Source organism: Notolepis coatsorum, assembly GCF_963971535.1.
Source record: "Notolepis coatsorum genome assembly, chromosome: 19".
In the NCBI taxonomy this organism is placed as follows: Eukaryota; Metazoa; Chordata; class Actinopteri; order Aulopiformes; family Paralepididae; genus Notolepis; species Notolepis coatsorum.
The window spans coordinates 13,171,818-13,198,498 of NC_140183.1; the positions used below are offsets into that span (position 1 = coordinate 13,171,818).

Genomic DNA, 26,681 nt, shown 5'->3' on the forward strand with positions numbered 1-26,681 from the left:
CGTTAGAGTGGACCAGGCTGCACAGAGGAGCACAGAGCGGTAGTGAACGAGACACGTTAGAGTGGACCAGGCTGGACAGAGGAGCACAGAGCGGTAGTGAACGAGACACGTTAGAGTGGACCAGGCTGGACAGAGGAACACAGAGCGGTAGTGAACGAGACACGTTAGAGTGGAACAGGCTGGACAGAGGAGCACAGAGCGGTAGTGAACGAGACACGTTAGAGTGGACCAGGCTGGACAGAGGAGCACAGAGCGGTAGTGAACGAGACACGTTAGAGTGGACCAGGCTGGACAGAGGAGCACAGAGCGGTAGTGAACGAGACCCGTTAGAGTGGACCAGGCTGGACAGAGGAGCACAGAGCGGTAGTGAACGAGACACGTTAGACCAGGCTGGACAGAGGAGCACAGAGCGGTAGTGAACGAGACACGTTAGACCAGGCTGGACAGAGGAACACAGAGCGGTAGTGAACGAGACACGTTAGAGTGGACCAGGCTGGACAGAGGAGCACAGAGTGGTAGTGAACGAGACACGTTAGAGTGGACCAGGCTGGACAGAGGAGCACAGAGCGGTAGTGAACGAGACACGTTAGACCAGGCTGGACAGAGGAGCACAGAGCGGTAGTGAACGAGACACGTTAGAGTGGACCAGGCTGGACAGAGGAACACAGAGTGGTAGTGAGCGAGACACGTTAGACCAGGCTGGACAGAGGAACACAGAGCGGTAGTGAACGAGACCCGTTAGACCAGGCTGGACAGAGGAGCACAGAGCGGTAGTGAGCGAGACACGTTAGACCAGGCTGGACAGAGGAGCACAGAGCGGTAGTGAACGAGACACGTTAGAGTGGACCAGGCTGGACAGAGGAGCACAGAGCGGTAGTGAACGAGACACGTTAGACCAGGCTGGACAGAGGAGCACAGAGCGGTAGTGAACGAGACACGTTAGACCAGGCTGGACAGAGGAGCACAGAGCGGTAGTGAGCGAGACATGTTAGAGTGGATTAAAGAACCGCGCCGGCGCGTTTTGGGTTCACGGGTGTTTACGTGTTTTAACTGAACTCGGCTGACCTTACTCGACACCATTTACACCAGGGGTAGGCAACCATAGGCACGCGGGGGCATTTGCATAGGCACAGGGGGCAGCGAACCATTTTAAGCTGGCCTGAAACAGCAGAGATGGGGACAGCGTATGGCGCTGAATGAGTTAAGGGTCATCACGTCAGAACACCAGCCTTCTATAACAAGGAAACTATAAAAGAAGGAAGGGTCATCACGTCAGAACACCAGCGTCCTATGCTCTGCTTGGTGTCAGACTTTGGTGCCAGTTCTATTGAAGCCTGTATTAAAATATAAATATAGAAGCCATCTGTGGAAATATACATCAACCAATATATCAAACGTTAGCTAGTTAATAATGCAACGCATTGCTGATGATTCTGACATCCGAGGTAATCACCTGTTTAAATTAATAAACGAGGAGAGAGGCTGATGCCATTCAACTGTGTCCGCTAAACTGAACGTTTCCACACTTGGCACCAAAGTTTGTTCACGCGCTACACTGGTGACGTGACGACCCTTCCTTCTTTTATAGGTTCCTTTGTTGCAGACGGGCTGGCAGGAAGTCAGAATTACACCGGTACAGTAATATATTAAACTGAGCCACGAGTCAGTGAGTTACTGTTGAATGTGCAGTATGTTTGAATCATAAATGTATTAAAAAGGAAAAGAAAACAAAGATGGCATTTGGAACACAGCTTCCAGCCGGGTGGCAGAGGCCGCATCATCATCCATCAAGGAGCTCGGCGTGGAGAGCGCTGTGCAGCTGCCAAGCCGCCGAGGGAGGAGATGCTGCTACTTCTGCCTCGAGACGTAATAAGTTCATATCTGAACTTGCTCCATTAGGCTCAGAAAGGGGCGTGGACGTAATAATCACCCACACTCCAGAACAATACCGTGTGGCCAGCAGAGGGCAGGTGTGTGCAGGTCGTACCGTGTGGCCAGCAGAGGGCAGGTGTGTGCAGGTCGTACCGTGTGGCCAGCAGAGGGCAGGTGTGTGCAGGTCGTACCGTGTGGCCAGCAGAGGGCAGGTGTGTGCAGGTCGTACCGTGTGGCCAGCAGGGGGCAGGTGTGTACAGGTCGTACCGTGTGGCCAGCAGGGGGTAGGTGTGTGCAGGTCGTACCGTGTGGCCAGCAGGGGGCAGGTGTGTGCAGGTCGTACCGTGTGGCCAGCAGGGGGTAGGTGTGTGCAGGTCGTACCATGTGGCCAGCAGGGGGTAGGTGTGTGCAGGTTGTACCGTGTGGCCAGCAGGGGGCAGGTGTGTGCAGGTCGTACCGTGTGGCCAGCAGGGGGTAGGTGTGTGCAGGTTGTACCGTGTGGCCAGCAGGGGGTAGGTGTGTGCAGGTCGTACCGTGTGGCCAGCAGGGGGTAGATGTGTGCAGGTCGTACCATGTGGCCAGCAGGGGGTAAGTGTGTGCAGGTTGTACCGTGTGGCCAGCAGAGGGTAGGTGTGTGCAGTGTGGCCAGCAGAGGGCAGGTGTGTGCAGGTCGTACCATGTGGCCAGCAGGGGGTAGGTGTGTGCAGGTCGTACCGTGTGGCCAGCAGGGGGTAGGTGTGTGCAGGACTGTGCCAGCCCTCCTTGCCTCTAGGAAGGCCGTCGTATAACAGGAGGTCTTTTTCTGTCACCACCACCAGCACTGGCTTCCAGTTTTGTTTCTCACTCTCCGTCTGTAAGCACACACACAACACACACACACACACAACCATGTTATCAGAAGTCCTACTGGAACAACCCTGTTATCAGAAGTCCTACTGGAACAAGCCCTGTTATCAGAAGTCCTACTCAAACAACCCTGTTATCAGAAGTCCTACTCAAACAACCCTGTTATCAGAAGTCCTACTGGAACAAGCCCTGTGATCAGAAGTCCTACTCAAACAACCCTGTTATCAGAAGTCCTACTCAAACAACCCTGTTATCAGAAGTCCTACTCAAACAACCCTGTTATCAGAAGTCCTACTCAAACAACCCTGTTATCAGAAGTCTTACTCAAACAACCCTGTTATCAGAAGTCCTACTCAAACAACCCTGTTATCAGAAGTCCTACGCAACAACCCTGTTATCAGAAGTCCTACTCAAACAACCCTGTTATCAGAAGTCCTACTCAAACAACCCTGTTATCAGAAGTCCTACTCGATCAACCCTGCTTTCAGAAGGTCTTGTTGAGTCATGGTGTCCTACTGTATCAACCCTGCTATCAGAAGGTCTCGTTGAGTCATGGTGTCCTACTGTATCAACCCTGCTATCAGAAGGTCTCATTACCTGCGGCACCAGCGGTTATTATATAATATAATATACATAATTTATTTAAATAGTTGACAAAACCAGGCCCAACTTTAGTTCCGCCTATTTTATAAACCTATGCTTTACAACAGGATTGTGCCAGTGAGGCATTTTCATGTTTATATGAAACAAGGCTTCGTTTTGAGAACATGGAGTTTGTTTATAGTGGCACCCTAGTGGTCAAACAGTTACTGCAGCTTTATAAGAAAGAAAATAAATCCATAATACATTATATTTACATTTACATTTACATTTAGTAATTTGTGTAAATTGTGTACATTTAGTAAAAGTAAACAGTTATAGTATCTCTAATAGTAAAATGTCTTTGTTTAAAAACGGCTGTTTTAAACAAAGGGGATTAATAAAGGATCATCTAATATTATCTTATAAACCCTATAACCAAGGATTGGTCTCTATATAAACCCTATAACCAAGGACTGGTCTCTATATAAACCCTATAACCAAGGACTGGTCTCTATATAAACCCTATAACCAAGGACTGGTCTCTATATAAACCCTATAACCAAGGACTGGTCTCTATATAAACCCTATAACCAAGGACTGGTCTCTATATAAATACATCTATAGTGTCTCAGGAGGTAGAGCAGTCATCTGGTAATCAGAAGGTTGCCGTGTAATTGAAATGCAGTCCATCGAAATGTCCTTGAGCAAGACACTCAACCCCGAACTGCTCCGAAATGAGCAGGTTAGCGCCTGGTTGGTGTGTGAATGTGTGAGTGAATGGGTGAATTTTGTAAAGCACTTTGGATATAATGTGCTATATAAATGCAGTCCATTTATCTTACACAGTATCATCATATCATAGATTCAACAACTCTGTGCTTAGTAGGTTTTCATCTGTTGATCATCTGACATGAATATCAACATGGTTTTCAATTACAACTGAACTCTGACCTCTATGTGGTTCAAGGACAGAACACATGCATGCACACACACACAGACACACAGACACACACACACACACACACACACGCACGCACACACTCACACATGCATGCACACACTCACACATGCACACCCACACACAAGCACACACTCACACATGCACACCCACACACAAGCACACACCCACACATACACACTTTATGTACTGCAACGTTACATAGCTATTTCATCACAATAGTGTCAGTGATTAGCCTCGCCCTCTAGCTGTGATCACCAGGGATCATCGTTAGAGAGCTGGTGTGTATGGGGCTGCGGCACTGCAGATATACCCTACTCTGTTTTGAAGCACAGTGTTTTCCCGTGTTCCTGACATGGCTTTTGGAGAGTGATCTTCGCACGTGTTTTGCGAGTCCAGTCCACGGCATGTTGACAGAATTTGCAAAACACCTTATCGCCGGTCATATACAAGTCATTAGGATACTGCGCTGCTCTGAATTTAGGGCTTAGTGTGGAATTTCTTCCGACGTTAACGTTAACACCGAAGCAGCTGCTAGACGCTTGGAAATTGCTGTGTGACGCTGTAGCGTCCCCGGTCATGTTCGCGTTGCACCAAACGTTCCATGTTCTCCCCAACACGGAATTTCAGTCCAGATTAGGGCAAATTCTGCAATATTCCACGTTTACAGCCGATTCCATTTTTATTGCTCAATTCCGCGATTCCGTCCGGGATTCCGTGAACGCGTATTTCATATGGCTCTACCTGACCTTACCCTGACCCTGACCTTACCCTGACCTTACACTGACCTTACCCTGACCTTACACTGACCATGACCTTACCCTGACCTTACCCTGACCTTACCCTGACCTTACACTGACTTTACACTGACCTTACCCTGACCTTACACTGACCTTACACTGACCTTACCCTGACCTTACACTGACCTTACACTGACCTTACACTGACCTTACCCTGACCTTACACTGACCTTACCCTGACCATGACCTTACCCTGACCATACACTGACCGTACCCTGACCTTACCCTGACCTTACTCTGACCCTGACCTTACCCTGACCTTACCCTGACCTTACCCTGACCTTACCCTGACCTTACACTGACATTACCCTGACCTTACACTGACCCTGACCTTACACTGACCTTACCCTGACCTTACCCTGACCTTACCCTGACCCTGACCTTACCCTGACCTTACCCTGACCTTACCCTGACCATGACCTTACCCTGACCTTACTCTGACCTTACACTGACCTTACCCTGACCTTACCCTGACCATGACCTTACCCTGACTCTAATTTGAACCATAAAAGTAAAATAGCACACACACACACAATCTCCCTCACACACACACTCTCAATCCTTGCCCCCCCACACACACACAATCTCTCTCTCACACACACAACCCCCGCCCCCCCCACACACACAATCTCTCTCTCACACACACACACACACATACACACACACACACACACACACACACCCCGCCCCCCACATACCCACACAATCTCTCACACACACACACACACACACGCACACACACACACACACACACACACACACACACACACACACACACACACACACACACACACACACACACACACACACACACACACACACACACACACACACACACACACACACACACACATGGATTTCCTTACACAACACTCGATAACTATTCTCATTATAAGGGCTTATCTACAATCCAGCCACGGAATCCTAAGCTAGTCTTTGATGTCCCCCCTCAACCAATTAGAACTCAGGATTTAGGAGGCCAAGGGTCGGCTGTATCACATTATGAGCACATGTTGCTAAGTAACAGCATTGTAATGCGTTATACACTGGCACAGATATGGGCGCAGGAAGTACACACACTAGGGGATAAAGCAAAGCATGTGCAGGAGTGTGTTTATGTTTATGTGTAGGCTTATATGCACGTGCGTGTGTGTGTATGTGTGTGCAAGTGTATATTCTCATGTATTTGTTTTCATTTGTTTGCAATAAACAAACATGCGAGTTTGCGTGCAGGTGTCGGAGCCTGGCGTCCTTCGTGAGAACACAGTAAGTTGGCTCCTCGACCTAGCAGTAGTACACAATGTACTACAAAATAAGCAATAAAAACAGTACAAGATCTAAATATTAGCACCAAAGCAATGACAAAAAAGAATGGCATCAATTTACAAAATTGTAACGTGTGCAAATCAGTAGTGTGTGTAAATCAGTAGCAGAGACAGTGATAAAATGGCAGTGGTTTTTCCGCTAGCTGTCCCAGAGTCTGCTGGATGGTTTGTGGTTGGGGTCCTTAACACTTTGAGTGCCACGGGTCCGGTGCCCCGGAACCCCGTTGCGTGCCACCACCCACTTCAATGATAGAGCTATCATATTTGCGAACGCATAAACTATATCTTAAATTATGGCTATGTGTATAATATGGCCGTCGCTTATCAATGACTTGTTTGCAGTCAACATTGTCGAAACGGATTTTTTTTTTTTAATCGGTTCATTTCCGTTTTATACCATTTTGAAAAACGCTCGTTTCTTGAAAGTTTCAGAAAATTTCAGAAGATTCTGTGATAATCGCCCTTTACTGGAATATGTTTATGTTTATGTTTATTTAGGATCCCCATTAGCTTTTGCACTTGACAAAAGCTATTCTTCCTGGGGTCCGGCACACACAACGATACAACACTATTCAATACATTACATCATTATCAACATCAACATCAATTACATCATCAATTACATCATTATCAATATCAGTTAGGATGATATTGTACAAGATATTTATTAGTAAAAAGTATTAAAATCAAATAATTAGGGGCGGCTACGTGGCGTAGTGGGCAAGGCACTCGCCACGAAATGCTGGAGACGCTGGGCTCGTCAGTTCGAGCCCAGCGCTCCACATTTGCTTTCAGTTTAGCTGGTCGTCCGTACTAATACACATTGGCCGTATTAGGGGGTGGGAAACTGATGGGTGGGGATCGGGCGTTGTGGACAGCGACTCCTACAGGTCGGTTGGTGCGCCTGCGCAGTAGAATCAGGAAGTGTCGGGGGCAGCGTGAGCCTCCCACGCGTTACTCCTCGCCACTGAGAGATCGAGCTGCGCAGGTGAAAAGATGCGACTGCTGTTACCTCAAGTACCGGAGGGGACTTGTGCTATGTATGACTTAGTCCACATTGCAGCCGGCTTGTGGGAGGCAAGAAACAGTGTCCGTGACAGGGGAGGGTTGAATTGGATGATATGAAATTGGGATGGGAGAAAATATAGAAAATGGGAGAAAAAGTGGATAAAAAAAAAAAGAAATCAAATAATTAAAATCAAATAAATAGTGCTTCCTGAGCAGCACTCACTGCCATCAACATAAATACAACTAACAGTCAATTGGTTTTCACCGCTATGCCATAAGGGCTCAGTGCATGCTCGTTAGTAGATGGCACTTTAACACTTTGATCGCCATGGTTAAATTCATAATTTACCATCCCTAGCCAGCTCTATTTGTCTATGGAGAAGTTCCCCTTCTTTGCAGGGCTATAACTTTTTAAATTCTATTGCTAAATTGACATTATTATGGCCCATTCAATGTCCTATATCTATTGTTCAGGGTGTAGCAACGTTATACTTTTTCATTCACATATTCATACTAAAATACGGTCTAAAGTATAAGTATGTTTTTATCGTTTTCTGCAGCTTTCTCCAGAACTTGATTTATAGCCCCAAATGCATTATATTGATGATCAAATACAGTTTGGTAGCGATCGGTGCCAGATAAAACATTTCAACTGGAGGTACTTCTAGAAGTTACTACGTATCATCTGATGTTGACCGGATGGGCGGGGGGTCGTTTATATCATTCATCTAGTGTGGGTCATATGGTCATCAGAGCAGTTAGTAAAGAACACGTTGGAAAATAACGCTGGATCTTACCGTATCTTCCTGGCGCCGTTGGACGATCAGCTTGGAGTAGACAGTTTTCGATTATGGGATGTTGATCTAGATGAACCATTTCCAGGTTGTATAATACTATATACGTCCAAATAACGTTGTTTATTGAGTTAGGGCGAGCGATTGATTATCCAGTGTGTCGAGATGGAGTCCGACTAATGATCGCGAGTGCCCGGACGAAATATGGATGAGCACTTCCTGTTTGGCGCGTCACTTCCTGTTGGCCGATCGGCCACCAGATGGCGCTCTTGAACCGTTAGACAGTTGAGTGGAGCTCAGCAGTATATCTCAGGTCCCCAGAGGATAAATATGATTTCGATCACAGATTTTTGAAATATTGATATCAAAGACGTGTTACGGCGTCTTCGGCAGAATGAGCATGGCGGGGAAAGACGAGTTCCAGCGTTTTCGGCGATTAAAGTGTTAACTTCCTCTTGAAAGTGGCCTTGGATTCTATTTCAGCGAAGTAGCTTGGCAATGAGTTCCATTCCATGATAGCTCTGTAAGTCACAGAAGATTTTAGTAGATTTGTTCTCGGTTTAGGTGCCATTCGATGGCCTGACGTAGCTTGTCTGGTCATATGGTCATGTTCTTCTCTTATGTAAACTATATGATCATAAAAATACTGTGGTTTTTTGACAACTTGAACATTTGAGAAAAGTAATGAGACGGGATTGCAGACGAATACACTGGAATACACAAAACACGTTGTAATTTTTCGGCCTATTTATGAATCGTTTTCAAATAAACGCTAGATTATCGATAGTATATGTGTACTTATGCACGCTAGAGAAGCGGGCTGAAAAATCGATTATCTTATTTCCTGATCGCACACACACACATATGGCACACACTGATATATAGGTGAAAATAGCTCTGATTATCCCAAGACTGGTCAAATAGATTCCTTACCTCAGATCAGATGTTCTCCAAAAAGATTATTCCAATTCCTGATCGCCATTCCAAATATCGATCGCGTTTATTGATCCAACGCTGGGTACTGGAAACACACATTTTCCGCTGTTCTGAGGGTGGGCGATGACTTGGATCGTCTCCGGTTACATGTCTGACAAGTAAAATGTGGAAGCAGGACTTTTTTTTCTCCATGCGTTTCATTCAATCCAATGGGGTGCAGTACCATCCGGAGAGACGATAGGGGGCGGTATTTTCCCTGCTCGAGTTCAGACAGATCCCCACTGGTAACATGAGGCTAGATTGATGAAAAATGAATGGAAATCGATAATAAAAAAAAAAACGATTAAAAACGAGATCTCTCGTCGGCTGGCACTGAACGGTTGGCATGAACTAACGAGAAATCTCGTCGTTGGCACTCAAAGTGTTAATAATCCTGTGTATCCTCTGTGATCTCCGATGAGCTCGTCTCAGGTGAGGTCCTCTGTGATGTCTGGTGAGCTTGTCCCAGGTGAGGTGGGGGGACCCTGATGTAAACAAGACAAAAGTCTTTCTCTGGTCTGCATCCCCTTAACAATTGTGTGTATTGAGCCGTACTGTATTGTTGTACCCATTCTGCAATCTGTTAATACAATTTTCAATCAATAAATCAATCAATCAATCAATTAATTAAATCAATCAATCAATCAGGTCATCTGTGATGTCTGCTGACTCTCCACAGCAGGCCTGTTGATGTTGGTGTGAACTAGGGCTGACCCCTATTAGTCGACTAGTCGGTCAAAAGGAGCCGTGGTCGACTGGCCAACCTCTAATGACTCTCTCCACAGCAGACCTGTTGATGTTGATGTGAACACAGAGGAACTAGAGGCTGCTGACTCTCTCCACAGCAGACCTGTTGATGTGAACACAGAGGAACTAGAAGCTGCTGACTCTCTCCACAGCAGACATGTTGATGTTGATGTGAACACAGAGGAACTAGAAGCTGCTGACTCTCTCCACAGCAGACCTGTTGATGTGAACACAGAGGAACTAGAAGCTGCTGACTCTCTCCACAGCAGACCTGTTGATGTGAACACAGAGGAACTAGAGGCTGCTGACTCTCTCCACAGCAGACCTGTTGATGTTGATGTGAACACAGAGGAACTAGAAGCTGCTGACTCTCTCCACAGCAGACCTGTTGATGTTGATGTGAACACAGAGGAACTAGAAGCTGCTGACTCTCTCCACAGCAGACCTGTTGATGTTGATGTGAACACAGAGGAACTAGAAGCTGCTGACTCTCTCCACAGCAGACCTGTTGATGTTGATGTGAACACAGAGGAACTAGAAGCTGCTGACTCTCTCCACAGCAGACCTGTTGATGTGAACACAGAGGAACTAGAAGCTGCTGACTCTCTCCACAGCAGACCTGTTGATGTTGATGTGAACACAGAGGAACTAGAGGCTTCTGACTCTCTCCACAGCAGATCTGTTTATGTTGATGTGAACACAGAGGAACTAGAGGCTTCTGACTCTCTCCACAGCAGATCTGTTTATGTTGATGGGGCCCAGTCTTTCTCCCCCTCTCCTGTAGTCCACATCCAGCTCCTAGGTCTTGTCAACGATGAGGGAGAGGTTGTTCGCCTGCACCATTGTGCCAGGTTGTATATCTCTATCCTGTAGGCCATTTCATTGTTGGTGATTAGGCCACAATCACTGTGTACTCAAACTTAGTCACAATGTTGGAGCTGTGCATGGCTACACAATCATAGGTGTACAGGGAGTAGAGGAGGGGGCTCAGGACACAGCCCTGGGGGTACAGGGAGTAGAGGAGGGGGCTCAGGACACAGCCCTGTGGGTACAGGGAGTAGAGGAGGGGGCTCAGGACACAGCCCTGGGGGTACAGGGAGTAGAGGAGGGGGCTCAGGACACAGCCCTGGGGGTACAGGGAGTAGAGGAGGGGGCTCAGGACACAGCCCTGGGGGTACAGGGAGTAGAGGAGGGGGCTCAGGACACAGCCCTGTGGGTACAGGGAGTAGAGGAGGGGGCTCAGGACACAGCCCTGGGGGTACATGGAGTAGAGGAGGGGGCTCAGGACACAGCCCTGGGGGTACAGGGAGTAGAGGAGGGGGCTCAGGACACAGCCCTGGGGGTACAGGGAGTAGAGGAGGGGGCTCAGGACACAGCCCTGGGGGTACAGGGAGTAGAGGAGGAGTCTGTTCCAAAACCTGATGCTCTCAGCTGTGTGTGTGTGTGTGTGTGTGTGTGTGTGTGTGTGTGTGTGTGTGTGTGTGTGTGTGTGTACGACATGCACATGCTAAGTAAATAAATCCCCCCCCAACCACCACAGTTTGCGTCAGTGTGGTGGAAGAGCCACAGACCTAACCCTTGTTGAAACACATAAACACACGCTTGGAAACTTGGATGGGAACACAGCCACTCAACACAGTGAAGAGGTTTCTGGCCTGTAGCCATCTGCTAATTATTCATCAGGAAAACCTCAGTCACACACTCTCTCTCTCTCTCTCTCTCTCTCTCTCTCTCTCTCTCTCTCTCTCTTCTCTCTCTCTCTCTCTCCCTCTCCCTCTCCCTCTCTCTCCCTCTCTCTCCCTCTCTCTCCCTCTCTCGCTCTCCCTCTCTCTCTCTCTCTCTCTCTCTCTCTCTCTCAGTGGTTGACTGGGATTACAAGACATAGGGAAGACTAGTCGTGCCTCTAAAACAAGTGTGTGTGTGTCTTTGCTCACAGACACACCTAACCCTGTGCGCCAGACCAGGCCTAATGAACAAGTGATGATAGACAGGATTTAGAGGGAGAGGAGAGGAGAGGAGAGGAGAGGAGAGGAGAGGAGAGGAGAGGAGAGGAGAGGAGAGGAGAGGAGAGGAGAGGAGAGGAGAGGAGAGGAGAGGAGAGGAGAGGAGAGGAGAGGAGAGGAGAGGAGAGGAGTGGGGAGGAGAGGAGAGGAGGATAGGAGAGGATTGGAGTTCAGGCTGAGAACAGTCCTCTGAGAATAACTCCAACTCTATCCTGTATCTCTATCCTATTCTTCCTATTGGAAGAACAGAAGAGGGGGTTGACGTTGGCCAGCAGCCCAGAGCAGGGGCTCCCACAGTGGGGTCTGTCTGACGACATTCAGGGGGTCTATGAGGTGGTTCTATCAGGGTCAAAAGCCAAATTAATCTAATCTAATCTAATAACTAGAAGTTGATTATAGACAAGACAACTCCTGCTCACTGTCATTCAGCTTGTGTTTCAGTCCTTAGACCTTCATCAGGTTATTTAGAAACGATTTGTACTTGAAGAAAACGTTTCAAGTGAATGAAGTGCAAGTAAGAAGATGGGGTTGATGGAGTTGATATGAGTTGAGTTGATAAGACTTGACTTAGACTTGGCCTAAACTATTTGACTTGGACTTGGCCTAGATGGGTCCGAATTTACTGGTATAATACCAGATGATAGAACTACAGGGTCCTTAGCCTAAAGTGTATCTTAGCCTAAAGGTGTATCTTAGCCTAAAGTGTATCTTAGCCTAAAGGTGTATCTTAGCCTAAAGGTGTATCTTAGCCTAAAGGTGTATCTTAGCCTAAAGGCGTATCTTAGCCTAAAGTGTATCTTAGCCTAAAGGCGTATCTTAGCCTAAAGGTGTATCTTAGCCTAAAGTGTATCTTAGCCTAAAGGCGTATCTTAGCCTAAAGGTGTATCTTAGCCTAAAGTGTATCTTAGCCTAAAGCGTATCTTAGCCTAAAGGTGTATCTTAGCCTAAAGGTGTATCTTAGCCTAAAGGTGTATCTTAGCCTAAAGGCGTATCTTAGCCTAAAGGTGTATCTTAGCCTAAAGGCGTATCTTAGCCTAAAGGCGTATCTTAGCCTAAAGGTGTATCTTAGCCTAAAGTGTATCTTAGCCTAAAGCGTATCTTAGCCTAAAGGTGTATCTTAGCCTAAAGGTGTATCTTAGCCTAAAGGTGTATCTTAGCCTAAAGGTGTATCTTAGCCTAAAGGTGTATCTTAGCCTAAAGGCGTATCTTAGCCTAAAGGTGTATCTTAGCCTAAAGGCGTATCTTAGCCTAAAGGTGTATCTTAGCCTAAAGGCGTATCTTAGCCTAAAGGCGTATCTTAGCCTAAAGGTGTATCTTAGCCTAAAGGCGTATCTTAGCCTAAAGGCGTATCTTAGCCTAAAGGCGTATCTTAGCCTAAGACGTATCTTAGCCTAAGGCGTATCTTAGCCTAAAGTCTGCTCCGAAGGCCATTCCAGACGAGTTCTGATTGCAACGAGAAAGGGGCAGAAGAAGAGAACAAGCTCTTTGTTTTGACTCGCGCGTCTGAATGAATGGAAGTGGACGGCCATTTTGGATAATCACGCTGAATTTTTACCAGTACACATATTACAAAAACCTTTGGAGAAACACTCACTTTCCGTGGGATTTTTTTTATCAACTTTGGACCTGTACTACATAAGACTCAGGCTACGTTTAGACGAGCGTTTTGTGAACAGAAACCGCAAAAGTCATCTTGCGGTTTCACTTTAAATTTTACGTTTAGACGAGCGTTTTGGGGTGGAATTCTCCCTGCAGACGACGCTGTAACGACGGAGCCCCGCTGTCACACGATTGGCGCATATGTCACATGACGTGCTGTGAAGACCCGCCCTACTCTGCCTCTGATTCGCAGACTGTGGATGGGGAATGTGATTGTACCAAAGCAGAGTCACTCACAGACAGTGGGTCCACTCACGCCGCGGGACAGATTCTTGTGTATTTAACCCTTTCACTGCCACACGACAGCCGGTTGTGTGATAGTAAAGGGTTAACCTTCTGTCGTGTGGCAGTGAAAGGGTTAAAAGTACTGCCAATGTAGCCTTCAGGTGATCTCCGTTGATAATAGTCAGACATACTTGCTTTGTTTACGTCTCGGCTACTGGCGCATACCTGCTACCTGTGACGTAAGCAGTACGCGCGACCAGAGCCGTGACAACCCTTTCGTCATCGTTTTAACAGATTTATACGGTTTGATAGTTTAGACGAAAGCGCAAAGGTTTTGCGTTTCTAGGAATTCCACCCTGGAAGGTAGTCTCACTTTTTTGCGGTTTCACCCCGTAAAAACGCTGTTTCCGTATAAACGAAAGGCACATCCGTAAAAATATTTTTGCGGATTCACCTGCTAGCGTTTCCGTCTAAACGGGGCCCCAGGCTATGGAATGTTACCTCTCAGCTGGAACTTAAAAACAGGCATCTGGCAACCACTAAACAGAAATGTGAGTACACAAAACTTTGTACCTCCGTTACTCTATTTCATTAGCACTCAAAGTGATTTGTTCTTATTGTGTAAGAAACTTCAGAATGCTACCTTTCAAAAGAGACCAAACTCGTGTATGTGCTATAAATATAAAGTATAATAAATCGCAAATGACTTTGGATATGCAAGAAAAAAAACGAAAAAAAAAACGAACTATATTTTACTACAATTTCTGTCCTAATTTAGATCTAAAAAGGCATCCTTGTAATATCAATAGTCTACACACCAGTCTACACACTAAATCTCAAGTCTGAGTCGAGTCTCGAGTCCCCAGTGTCTGAGTCCGAGTCACCAAAGAAGAGTCCGAGTCGAGGCCCCATTACCCTAGTCCGAGTCCATGTCCAAGTCATCAAGGTTGAGTCCACTCCACTCTGGCAGTCTGGCAGAATCCGCATGTAGGTGGAACACTACACTATTTTGCACGAAATGAATTTCATTTTGCATCAGTGCTCAAGTCCAAGTCGAGTCACAAGTCCTGAAAATCAGTCCAGGACTCGGACTCGAGTACTACAACAGGTACACACACACACCCCCCCCCCACACACACACACACACACACACAGGACCCCTACCTTCTCTGCCAGCCAGCCCAGGTGGCGTATGTCCCGGCTCCCGGCGATGCCCGTCCTGGCCGTGGTCTGGCTGATCTCTGCCAGCACCCGCTGTGGAACACAAGCCTTTCTAATTAGGACTATAAACGGTAAACATGGCTGTTTATATAACAGCTTTTATCCAACGCGCTTCACATTTAGTCCCTCACATTTTACCCATTCACTCACACATTCACGTGCATTCAGTTAAGTTGGAATATGTTTAAGTTGGAATTATATTTATCTTCTCTTATAGTACCAGAGAGAAGCTGAGGAGAATCAACCAGCAACAAAAGCAAAATTTATAAAAAAAATATATATATATATTTATCTTTTTTTTATCTTTTTTTTTTTTAACATTTTAAGATTGAACCTTTTCCCCCGTGGTATCAAAAATGGTATCGAATATCGATACTTTTCAAGGTATCGTATCGAAGTTCGAAATTCCAGTATCGTGACAACACTAGTATGGGGGGGTGGCGACAGTGGCTCAGGAGGTAGAGCAGTCGTCTGGTAATCCGGACATTCCCGGTTCGATTCCCGCTCCCCCCGGGCAGTGTGTCATAGTGTTCAAGAGCAAATGAAGAAAAAACAAAACAAAAAAAACACTAACCTTCTTACTACCATGCACTCCTCCTACTAGGCCTATACTAATTATGTCTTATGTCTATGCACTCAATACTGCAGCACCCAAGTTTCAGCACTGTTTGATCATTGTTACATTGTTGTACCCTTCCTGCTGACTTGTCGTACAGAACTTGTAAGTCGCTTTGGATAAAAGCGTCAGCTAAATGACAAAATGTAAATGCAAGACACTTAACCCCTAACTGCTCCCGATGAGCAGGTCGGCACCTTGCATGGTCGCCTCCGCCATCGGTGTGTGAATGTGTGAGTGAATGGGTAAGATGTGAGGAACAAACTGTAAAGCGCTTTGGATGAAAGAGATGTGTAAATGCGCCATTTACCATTTAGTATGACGTGGGGACCCATGATGATAGAATGTCATCCCCCTCCTAACCTCTGTGATTCCCAGACGCGCACGGTTCAAGTTCTTGTGTCCCGAGGTTGAACTTGACACGCCCATAGTTGTGACTGTGTGTGATGATCAAACATGACTGTTTCAAAACGGCACCGACAAATGACGAAATGGTAAATCATGCAGAGTAGCTACTTCGATCGTTTTTCAATGATAAATCAAATCTATGACAGTCCAGCAGGGGGTAAGAAGGACCTGGATAACAGTTATAGTAAGTGCTTTGGATGGAAATACATTTTTCAAGAAGGAATCTTTTTTGTTGCCTTGCCTTGAAAAAAGGTTTTTGTACCTCATTGTCTGCGTTTTGTACCTCATTGTCTGCATTTTTACTTCATTGTACTTAGGTTGTACTTCAGGTTGTATATTGTATATTGTATAGTGTTGGGACTTATACCTCTTATATTTCCTTTTTTTACTGTATGAAGCACATTCTCAGGGGCTCATACAGAACCAAGCATTTCAATGTTAAATATTGTTATTTAACCCTTTATTCGCCAATGACGTGTTCCCACGTCATTCTCCGCCAATGCGTAATCTGCCAATGACGCCGTAAGGCGTCTTTGAGATCAATATTTCAAAAATCTGTGATGGCAATCATATTTTACCCACGGAGACTTGGGATCTCCTGTTGATCTCCTCTCAACTCTCCAACGGTTCAAGAGCGCCATCTGGTGGCCGATCGGCGGATCGCCCAAACAGGAAGTGACGCACCGGAAGTGGTGCTCATCCATATTCGGTCCGGGCACTCGCTATCGTTAGCGGGACTCTAGCTCGACACACTGGACAGCGATCAGTTGCCAATAACTCGATAAACAACATGATTTGGACGTATATACTATTATACAACCTGGAAATGGATTGCATATATCAACATCCCATAATCGAGAACTTTCTGCTCCACGCTGACCACCCAACGGTCAGAGGAAGATGCGGTAAGTTTCAGCGTGTTTTAATATTATGATCCATATAAACTGCTGTGATCTATGTATCGCCCATACTACATGAATGATTTAACGTCGGCCACGGACTTATAAACCCCCCCCCCCCCCCCCCCCCCCCCCCTCTGGTCACCAGCAGATGATGAGGCAGGACGTTTCGGACCTTGTACAATTGAAAGTTTTAATATGACGTCAATCGGTATCAAACTACATTTGATGATGTAATATAATTATGTATTTATAGCTATAACTCGCGTTCTGCAGAATGCTGCAGAAAACGATAAAAACATATTTATACTTTAGACCGTATTTTAGTATGAATATGTGAATGAAAAAGTAGAACGTTGCTACATCCTAAACGATAGATACTTGATGTTGAATGGGCCATAGTAATGTCAATTTAGCAATACAATTTAAAAAGTTATAGCCCTGCAAAGAAGGGGAACATCTCCATAGATTTATAGTGGTGGCAGAGAGGGGATTAAGATCAGAATAATCCCTGGCAGATAAAGGGTTAACATTGTCGGCTTTCCCAATGTTGTCGGGGTTATTGATTGATTGATTTTGAAATGAGATTTAGATTTTGCATCATGCTGCAACTTTTATTTGTGTTACGCATTGCTCTTGCTGCTTGTTTTATTATGTATTCATTGTATAAAGCACTTTGAACTGCAATCCTTGTATGAAAGGTGCTATATAAATAAAGATTATTATTATTATAATGATTGACTGCACTCATGTTCTAATTGTACCACCAAGCGAAAACGACTGTACCACCGCACACTTATATGCTACCGAATAAACTTTTAATTTATAACGTGTCATCGGGTCCATGAGACGCTGGTGTGCAGTGGAATCCCTGACACTTAAAATCTTGGTTGACTAAGGGTCTCGGTATACTTGCTTGTACCCATGCGTACCAGTAGACAAGTGGCTACGTTGCGAGCGTCATTGTTCACAGTCATTCTTGTCTGCGTATTTTGCATGTACCTGGAGGATTTGAAAAGTCTCTCCACTAGGGGGCAGGTCAGAATCCTCCCTCATCGACACACAGAATTACATAGAAGAAGACTGTCTTTCTGTATGTACCTAAGATGTGAGTCACATTTATTTAAAGTCTTATGTTTGTTTATATTTTTGCAATCCGTCAGAGATGTAAGGCTTGGGCCTCCGTTTGTGTCGCTTAACATTTTTTTTTTTTTTTTACTATTATTAGTATTATTTTAATTTCAACCTTTTAATTTCAATGTCTTTTGTGTAAACATGGAAAATGTCAATAAAAATATCTAAAAATAAATAAAAAGAAGAAGACTGTCTTCCTTGAGAACTATCTCCACTGTCCAGATTGGCAACATAAAACACGGTGATACTCAAGGAGGTTATGTTGAGATCACAGCGGAAAAAGGCCCGTTTTTGTCCAGCTTTCCATGTCGAGCTTTGGTGTTTAGCCTCTGACATCCACACTGCCCCCACTGTTCTCTCAGAGGCGTTAATCTCTGAGGACCTGCACAAAGTACACTCTAAAGGAACGCAGAATACACAGCTCCGCCCTCTTGCACACACAAAGGCCTAAAGTATACACAGACCATGACTAAGACCAAACTGACCTGACAGCTCTTCTCTTTACTGACATGTTCGTGGACTAAGAGGAGACAGCCCTTCTCTTGACTGACATGTTCATGGACTAAGTCGAGGAGACAGCCCTTCTCTTGACTGACATGTTCATGGACTAAGAGGAGACAGTCCTTCTCTTGACTGACATGTTCATGGACTAAGAGGAGACAGCTCTTCTCTTGACTGACATGTTCCTGGACTAAGAGGAGACAGTCCTTCTCTTGACTGACATGTTCCTGGACTAAGAGGAGACAGCTCTTCTCTTGACTGACATGTTCCTGGACTAAGAGGAGACAGTCCTTCTCTTGACTGACATGTTCCTGGACTAAGAGGAGACAGCTCTTCTCTTGACTGACATGTTCCTGGACTAAGAGGAGACAGTCCTTCTCTTGACTGACATGTTCCTGGACTAAGAGGAGACAGCTCTTCTCTTGACTGACATGTTCCTGGACTAAGAGGAGACAGTCCTTCTCTTGACTGACATGTTCCTGGACTAAGAGGAGACAGTCCTTCTCTTGACTGACATGTTCATGGACTAAGTCGAGGAGACAGTCCTTCTCTTGACTGACATGTTCATGGACTAAGTCGAGGAGACAGTCCTTCTCTTGACTGATATGTTCATGGACTCAAGGTGCTCCCATGGTCGAGCGGACCGTACTCGGAGCGGACTCCGCGGAGGTCCGCGTGGACACTTTGAGCTTTCATAGTCGAGCGGACCTCCGTGGACCAATTTCCTACATGTCTCGCGCCAGTTTAGATAGATAGATAGATAGAGATAGATAGATAGATAGATAGATAGATAGATAGATAGATAGATAGATAGATAGATAGATAGATAGATAGATAGATAGATAGATAGATAGATAGATAGATAGATAGATAGATAGATAGATAGATAGATAGATAGATAGATAGATAGATAGATAGATAGATAGATAGATAGATAGATACTTTATTAATCCCCTTTGCGGAAATTTACACAATTTTCCCCACGCTGTTCAACTTCTGTCATGTCGTCGTCATCCGATGTAAAAAAAAAGAGTCTATGTTATCTCCGTTTCCAATATTTAGAAATAAAACTGGCAGTTTTACACACTTCATTTAGAAAAGCCATTCAAACATCTCAAGTTTCTTCAGATGATGGAAAAAGACATGGTCCAAATGTATATGAATTGGAATGGGTGACGATTAGCGATAGTAAAACAACATTTAGCGTCATCTACCAACGCTTTACCGGACAAATCCTACTCATTTAATCATGATCCTGCCCTACTCTCACTTGGCACGGAGCGAGTGTAAAATGCAGATCGGCGTCACATTAAATGCAGGTCGATGTCAACCAAAATACAGAGTAGCGTTTTGTGTGACACCAAGTCACGCACATTAGAAAATTGGAGCTTCGCACTTGGAGTCCGCTTTGAGTCCGCTTTGAGTCCGCACGGACCTCCGCGGAGTCCGCTCCGATACGGTCCGCTCGACTATGGGAGCACCTTAAGAGAAGACAGCCCTTCTCCTCACTGACATGCTTTTGCAAGGAGGGAATGCTCAACACTAGGAGCACAGACAAAATAATCCAATAAACAAAATAACACTACTTTGAATATCAACTCACACATATAAAAGGCTTGAGTATTCCCTCCACCCCTCCTAATTCTAATTACGAAACACGTTTAGCTCAATGATCTTCTTCAATAACTAGTTAACGGTTAAAAACAAAGAACACACGTCATAGTTCTTCTGTTCAACAATGAATAGTTCCGGCACAATCCCCACCTGTGCCGAGGCGGAGGTGACGGAGTGCATGGCGGAGAACCAGGCCTTGGTGGAGGGCTGGTCCGGGCATCGCAGCACCACCGTGTGTCTGGAGTCTGGAGAGTGAAGCTCCACCTGTCTGGAGGAGAGGAGGTTAAGTCTCAGAACAGTGAATCGTGTTGTAGTACTGCAGACCAGTCTCATTCATTCAGAATAGTGAATAGTGTTGTAGTACTGCAGACCAGTCTCATTCATTCAGAATAGTGAATAGTGTTGTAGTACTGCAGACCAGTCTCATTCATTCAGAATAGTGAATAGTGTTGTAGTACTTGGTATCAGTCTTGACAGTCTTGGACACCTACAGTCTTGGACACCTACAGTCTTGGACACCTACAGTCTTGGACACCTACAGTCTTGGACACCTACAGTCTTGGTCTGGACTTAATGCGCTTGGTTTTGACTCTGGCTTGCTTTGGGTTGTCTGGACTACAGCACCACTACTGAACTGCTCTCCCACTATCTGTACTCATTGCTTCCCCTCTGATAACCTCAGGGTCCTCATTGCTTCTTCTCTGATAACCTCAGGGCCCTCATTGCTTCCTCTCCGATAGCCTCACGCCGGGACCCCACCAGGCGCGGGCACGTGGCCGTCCACACCGAATCCGCCTTCAGAGCGGGCGAAAGCGCACAGAGGAAGGCACATTTACATTGGAACAGCTGTAAATTCCTAGTCTATATGCGAAGTCAGTCCCCGACGCCGTTTGAAGATTTTTTAAAGATTCCAGTGATCTATTGTCCATTTTGCATGTATAACCAGTTATTATCTAATTAATTAGAATGTTAGAATACATTTTAGAATGATGAAATCAGTGTGACTGTACTCCTGAAAAAGTATAGTAATCTGGTTTATTTGTATTGGGAAAAATACAGACACATTAGCTGGTTGAACAACATCTATATGTGTGGTAATAATGCAGATATTGAGTGTATTTCTGTGAAAATGTGGGTGGCGAATCCAACCAAAGCGAAATAATTCGCTTCCCGCCCGCGAATCGCCCGCCCGCGGTGTGAACAGTGACACCCGTTAACATGGGAGCGAAAGTGAAGCACTGATCGCCCGCGTCCCACGTTCGGTGGGTTTGGGCTGTCAGACTCCTCATTGCTTCCTCTCTGATGACCTCAGTGACCTCATTGCTTCCCCTCTGATAAAACATACATTTGATACAGCATTAATCTCTTCCCAGTAATACCTAGCCAATAGAAAAGCACTATCCATGCTCCTCAAAGGAAAGCTCTTGTTGTCTTGATTTCCCATGTTCTCTGAAGCTCCCTCATTACACGTTGATTCACATGAACAAAAAACAACAAAAGAAACCATTCCATATGTTGTCGATTCTTTTGATAGCATGAGATGAGAACTGGTGGGGATAGTCTTTGATGTACATGAGGTTATAGTAAGTAGCCTATTAATTATTGCTGACTCAGGTTTGATCAGGGGGAGCGCTGTGAAGGACTTCATCTCTCCTACCTGTCTCATGCTGGGAATTGACCATGTTTGAAGACTGTGAACTTTACATATTTTACCCAGAAGGACAAAAAAGAAAAAGAAAAAAGTAGAAAATTTCATCTTTATTGGTTCAGGGAACGTGGTCATGACTAGAAGGTATCCGCATGTCCTCCATATTATGACATCCAATCACGTACATCCTTATTTTCATCTCTGTTTTAGGTTAACCCTTAGAGATCGACAAACCCGCAGGCGGGTTTACATTATCACAAAATAGCTGCGACCTTGATCCCCTCCAGAGGTATTTTAAACCCTTAAAATATGAATAACAATTCATGTAATTATGTTTTTTTCCCAAAAGAAATTCAATAGACAGTGGTTACAGCATCTCTACACGTGTTCCCTCATTAACAATGCAAGGATCTGTGAATAAACCCAACAAGCACTGAGTAGCTGAGGCTATGAGTACCACATACTGGACTATGAGAGGTTCAACCAATTAGTGACACCCTTCAGGGAAGTACAGAGAAGCTCTCCCTCTCCAAGGGAAGAAGTATCACAAGTTATCACCAATGAAATGCTTTGAAAACCCTATGAAAAGAAGATGGCCAATCCAATGATGCACGGAAATTATTGTTGTTTTCAGCAAATCTCTATACAACAGAAGTGTATAAAACAGTGTGTTTATGGGTAAAGTAATGTTTAGTAACATTTTAGGCTATAAATAGAGATAGATTATGCAACCGCTGGATCTTATTTCATGTTTTATCTGCGATTGAGTCGCATCGAAGTGATTGTTTGGAAGACGGGAATGGAGGCGAACAGACGTTCACTCTTTCTGTATTCTTCTCCTCTTCCTCTCCGACTCAATCGCTTCGACTCTCCGTTTGCATTTGACAAAATAGCTTGGTTAGTCCAAAACCAAACGCCCACGATGAAGTCCAGCATGGCCTCCACGTCCTCCACTGTGTTGTGTTGTCGTCTTCCCTGACACTTATTTTCAGCTCATGGGAGGAGCTTGTGGGGATAAAATTAATGAATGTTGATGAGAGCCTTGACGCAAGTGGTTGTAGCTACGGCTGTAGAGGCGCTGGAGACATGATCCAATAGACTCCCATGACAATCCACAGAGACTCCCTGGGCGATCTGCTCATGCATCGTTTGGGGAGTAGGTGCGGAAAAGTGACTATAGCTTGACAGAGAAAGTGCAGATCGACTTGGGAATGGTCTCTCCGTGTTCAGGAGACTCAGGCGAATACAAAAGTATATTGGATCATGTCTTCAGCACCCCCACAGCCGTAGCTACAACCACTTACATCAAGGCTCTCATCAACATTCATTAATTTTACCCCCCTGCGCTCCTCCATGAGCTCCATGTAACGCGGCAGTGCAGTGGTCTAACGTCTCAGCTCCTCCTACCTACACCCACACCGGACCACAACACAGGCAACACGGCCAGGTCCTCCTACCTACACCCACACCGGACCACAACACAGGCAACACGGCCAGGTCCTCCTACCTACACCCACACCGGACCACAACACAGGCAACACGGCCAGGTCCTCCTACCTACACCCACACCGGACCACAACACAGGCAACACGGCCAGGTCCTCCTACCTACACCCACACCGGACCACAACACGGGCAACACGGCCAGGTAGAGCACAGCTGGGGTGTAAAGTACTTGAGTAATTGTACTTCGTTACAATACTTAAGTACTGTTTTTGGGGATTTGTACTTTACTCAAGTATTATTACGTTTGTACTTTTACTCAATTACATTTCAGAGAAAAAAAACATACTTTTTACTCCTTACATTTAATCCATTCTCCGCCGATGACGTGTTAACACGTCATTCTCCGCCATGCGTAATCTGCCAATGACGCCGTAAGGCGTCTTTGAAATCAATATTTCATATTTTTGTCATGGTATTCATATTTCACCCACGGAGTCTTGGGTGATGCTGTGGGACTCGGCACAACTCTGCAACACTTCAATACCGCCACCTGGTGGCCGATCGGCGAGTTGCCAAACAGGAAGTTGCCCAAACCGGAAGTGGTCCGTCCCCTATTTTCGTCCGGCCACTCGGTGATCGTCCCGGGGATCAATATAGACACCGTCGATATGAATCTTTGCCATAACTCAATAATCAACATGATTTGGACGTGTATTAGTAATATAAAAACCGGAAATCGATCTCATCGATCAACATCCCATATCTTTTTGCTCCACTCTCATCGCCCAAGGCTACGAGGAGACTGGGGAGAGTTTCAGCGTTTTTCTTTACCATTTTCGATACAAACTGCTCTGATCAATATATCACCCATACTACATGAATCATTTAACGTCGGTCATTGAATCATAAACGACCCCCCCCCCCCCTCCGTTCACCCGCAGATGACCAGTCATGACGTTTAGGACCATGTACAGTTGAAATTTTTAATATAATGTTGATCGGTATCAAACTGCATTTGATCATCTAATATATGCATTTATGGCTATATCTCATGTTCTATGAAATACTGCAGAAAACGATAAAAACATATTTATACTCTAGACGGTATTTTAGTATGAATGTGTGAATGAAAAAGTAAAACGTTCCTACATCCTGTACGATAGATAATTGATGTTGAATGGGCCATAGTAATGTCAATTTAGCAATACAATTTAAAAAGTTATAGCCCTGCAAAGAAGGTGAACATCTCCATAGAATGTCAAGTTAGACCGCGCTCTCAAGATTCGACACTGGGTGCTGAAATCCCATTAAGTATTATATGAAAAAGAAGCAGTGAAGCTAGACCAGCACTCTCAGGTTCAAGAATTTAATGACAGCCTGAAACAAACATGTTTCGGAATTACATATTCCTTCTTCAGTGTTATAGCTTGCTACATCTCCATAGACAAATAGCGCTGGCGGAGGATGGTTTAGGATGGATATAAGCCCGGCAGAGAATGGGTTAAAATGCAGACCTACAAAGTACAAAGTACAAATCTCGCAGGTCCAACTATTTTAATTGGTATATTTGTTTCTCTGGCCGAACTAACGCTAACGTTATTAACCCTGCGGCCGCACTTTATTTAAAAACATCAAATCCCCATCAATGGAAAATGAACCCGCCCATACCCATGCTGATTGGTCCTTGTGCAAGACTAGAAAGCAGGGATTTTTTATTAAACACCTGCTATCAGAAGAATTTTACTTTTTAGTACTACCTCTTAACACATTCAGTGCCAACGACGAGATTAGTCGACTTAACTCGCCATGCGTTGAGTGCCAAGACCAGAGAAAAAACGAGAAAACTCGTTTTTTTTATCGTTATTTCTTTTATTAGCAATATCCATTCATTTTTTATCCATCCAGCCTGACATTATCATTGGGAATGGGTCTGAGCTCGAAAAGGGCAAATACCGCCGCCTATCGTCTCCCGGATGGTATTGCACATCATTGGATTGGATTGGGTGGGCATGTGCATCAGAAAAAAAGTCCGGTCCGGGGTTTTCCCTTCTCTGGCAAGCAGTATCTGTTACCACATTCACTGGGGAGGCTGGGAGCAGCTTTCGATTATGTGTTTTGGACTATAACGTTGGATCAATAAAGGCGATCAATATTTGGAATGGCGATCAGGAATTGGATTAATCTTTTTACAGAACATCTGATGTGAGGTAAGGACTCTATGTTACCAGTTTTGGGTTAATCAGATGTTTTTTTCACAGCGATCAGAACGTGTGTGTGCGTAACGTTAGCGCTAAGCACGGCATGGATAATCGATTTTTCAGCCCGCTTCTCTAGCGTGCATAAAGACACATACTATCGATAATCTAGTGTTTATTTGAAAACTATTCATAAATCAGCCGAAAAATGACAACGTGTTTTGTGTATTCCACTAAAGAGCTATTATCGCGGATTTTCTCTGGAATTACTAGAACTCTCCAAAACTATACTCGTATTCAAAGCGGTATAAAACGGAAATGTAGCAATGAAAAAACAATCCGTTTCGTACATGTTAACTGCAAGCAAGTCATTGATAAGCGAGGGGTGTTTTAGACCCATAGCCATCATTTAAGATATAGTTTAAGCCCTCGCAAATTTCCCCGACCTCCCATTGACTTCCTTATTGGCACGGTAGCCCTATTATGGTCAAAGGGCCGTGGCTCTGAATGCGTTAAACTGCAACGTCCCACATATGGGACGTTTTTCGGACTTTTTGCCACCGGCAATTTCACGACCCCTAGTGGCTCGGGTGTGCATATTTTGTAATACAATATATATATATCGAATTGAAGGCTTATTTGTTGCCTGTCGATAGCGACAAAATCCGTTCAGCGGTTCTCGAGTTACATGCCGGTATTTGAGGCTTGTGCAAAGTACACGGTATTGCGCAAAATACCACTCTGACTCAGGCTGCAGTAGTTCCGTCAATCTAGATCCGATCTCGAAAATGATTATGGAGGGTTGTAGCCAATGAGTGTGGCTTTCCCCACATGGGGATAAAAAAAAAAAAAAAAAAAAAACTAAAACACGAAAACAGGAAGAGAAAAACAGCAGAATGAATTGAAGTCTATGAGAAAACTGAGTACACAGTTTACCAAAATCACAAGGTCGCAGGTCCTTCTGAACGAAGGTAAGTCCCACGGTCTGCTCACCCTGTGCGATTGAGGTGCTAAACCCTCTTCGCACAGTCGGATCCGATCTCCCTCCCGTCCTCCTGATGGTTGTAGGGGGCCTCAGCGGGTACATCTGTCGAGCTTTTTGCTCTGCTCAGCTCCTGTGTTCCAATAGAGCAGAGCGTAAAGCTATACGATCTATAACGTAAGGTTATCCTATAACCCTAGTTATACGAGTATAGCGAGCGCTCT

At 45.1% G+C, this 26,681-nt stretch overlaps 1 protein-coding gene across 1 annotated transcript in view; it reads right to left on the reverse strand.

The window, feature by feature from the left end:
- Nucleotides 1-26,681, reverse strand: part of sntb1 (syntrophin, basic 1) — a gene marked incomplete at its 5' end in the record, with an annotated part of 136,734 nt that overhangs the window by 29,404 nt on the left and 80,649 nt on the right. The window contains 3 exon segments of the mRNA XM_084336930.1: nt 2,587-2,723; nt 14,959-15,048; nt 20,338-20,455. Coding sequence (XP_084193056.1) covers nt 2,587-2,723; nt 14,959-15,048; nt 20,338-20,455 — 345 coding nt within the window.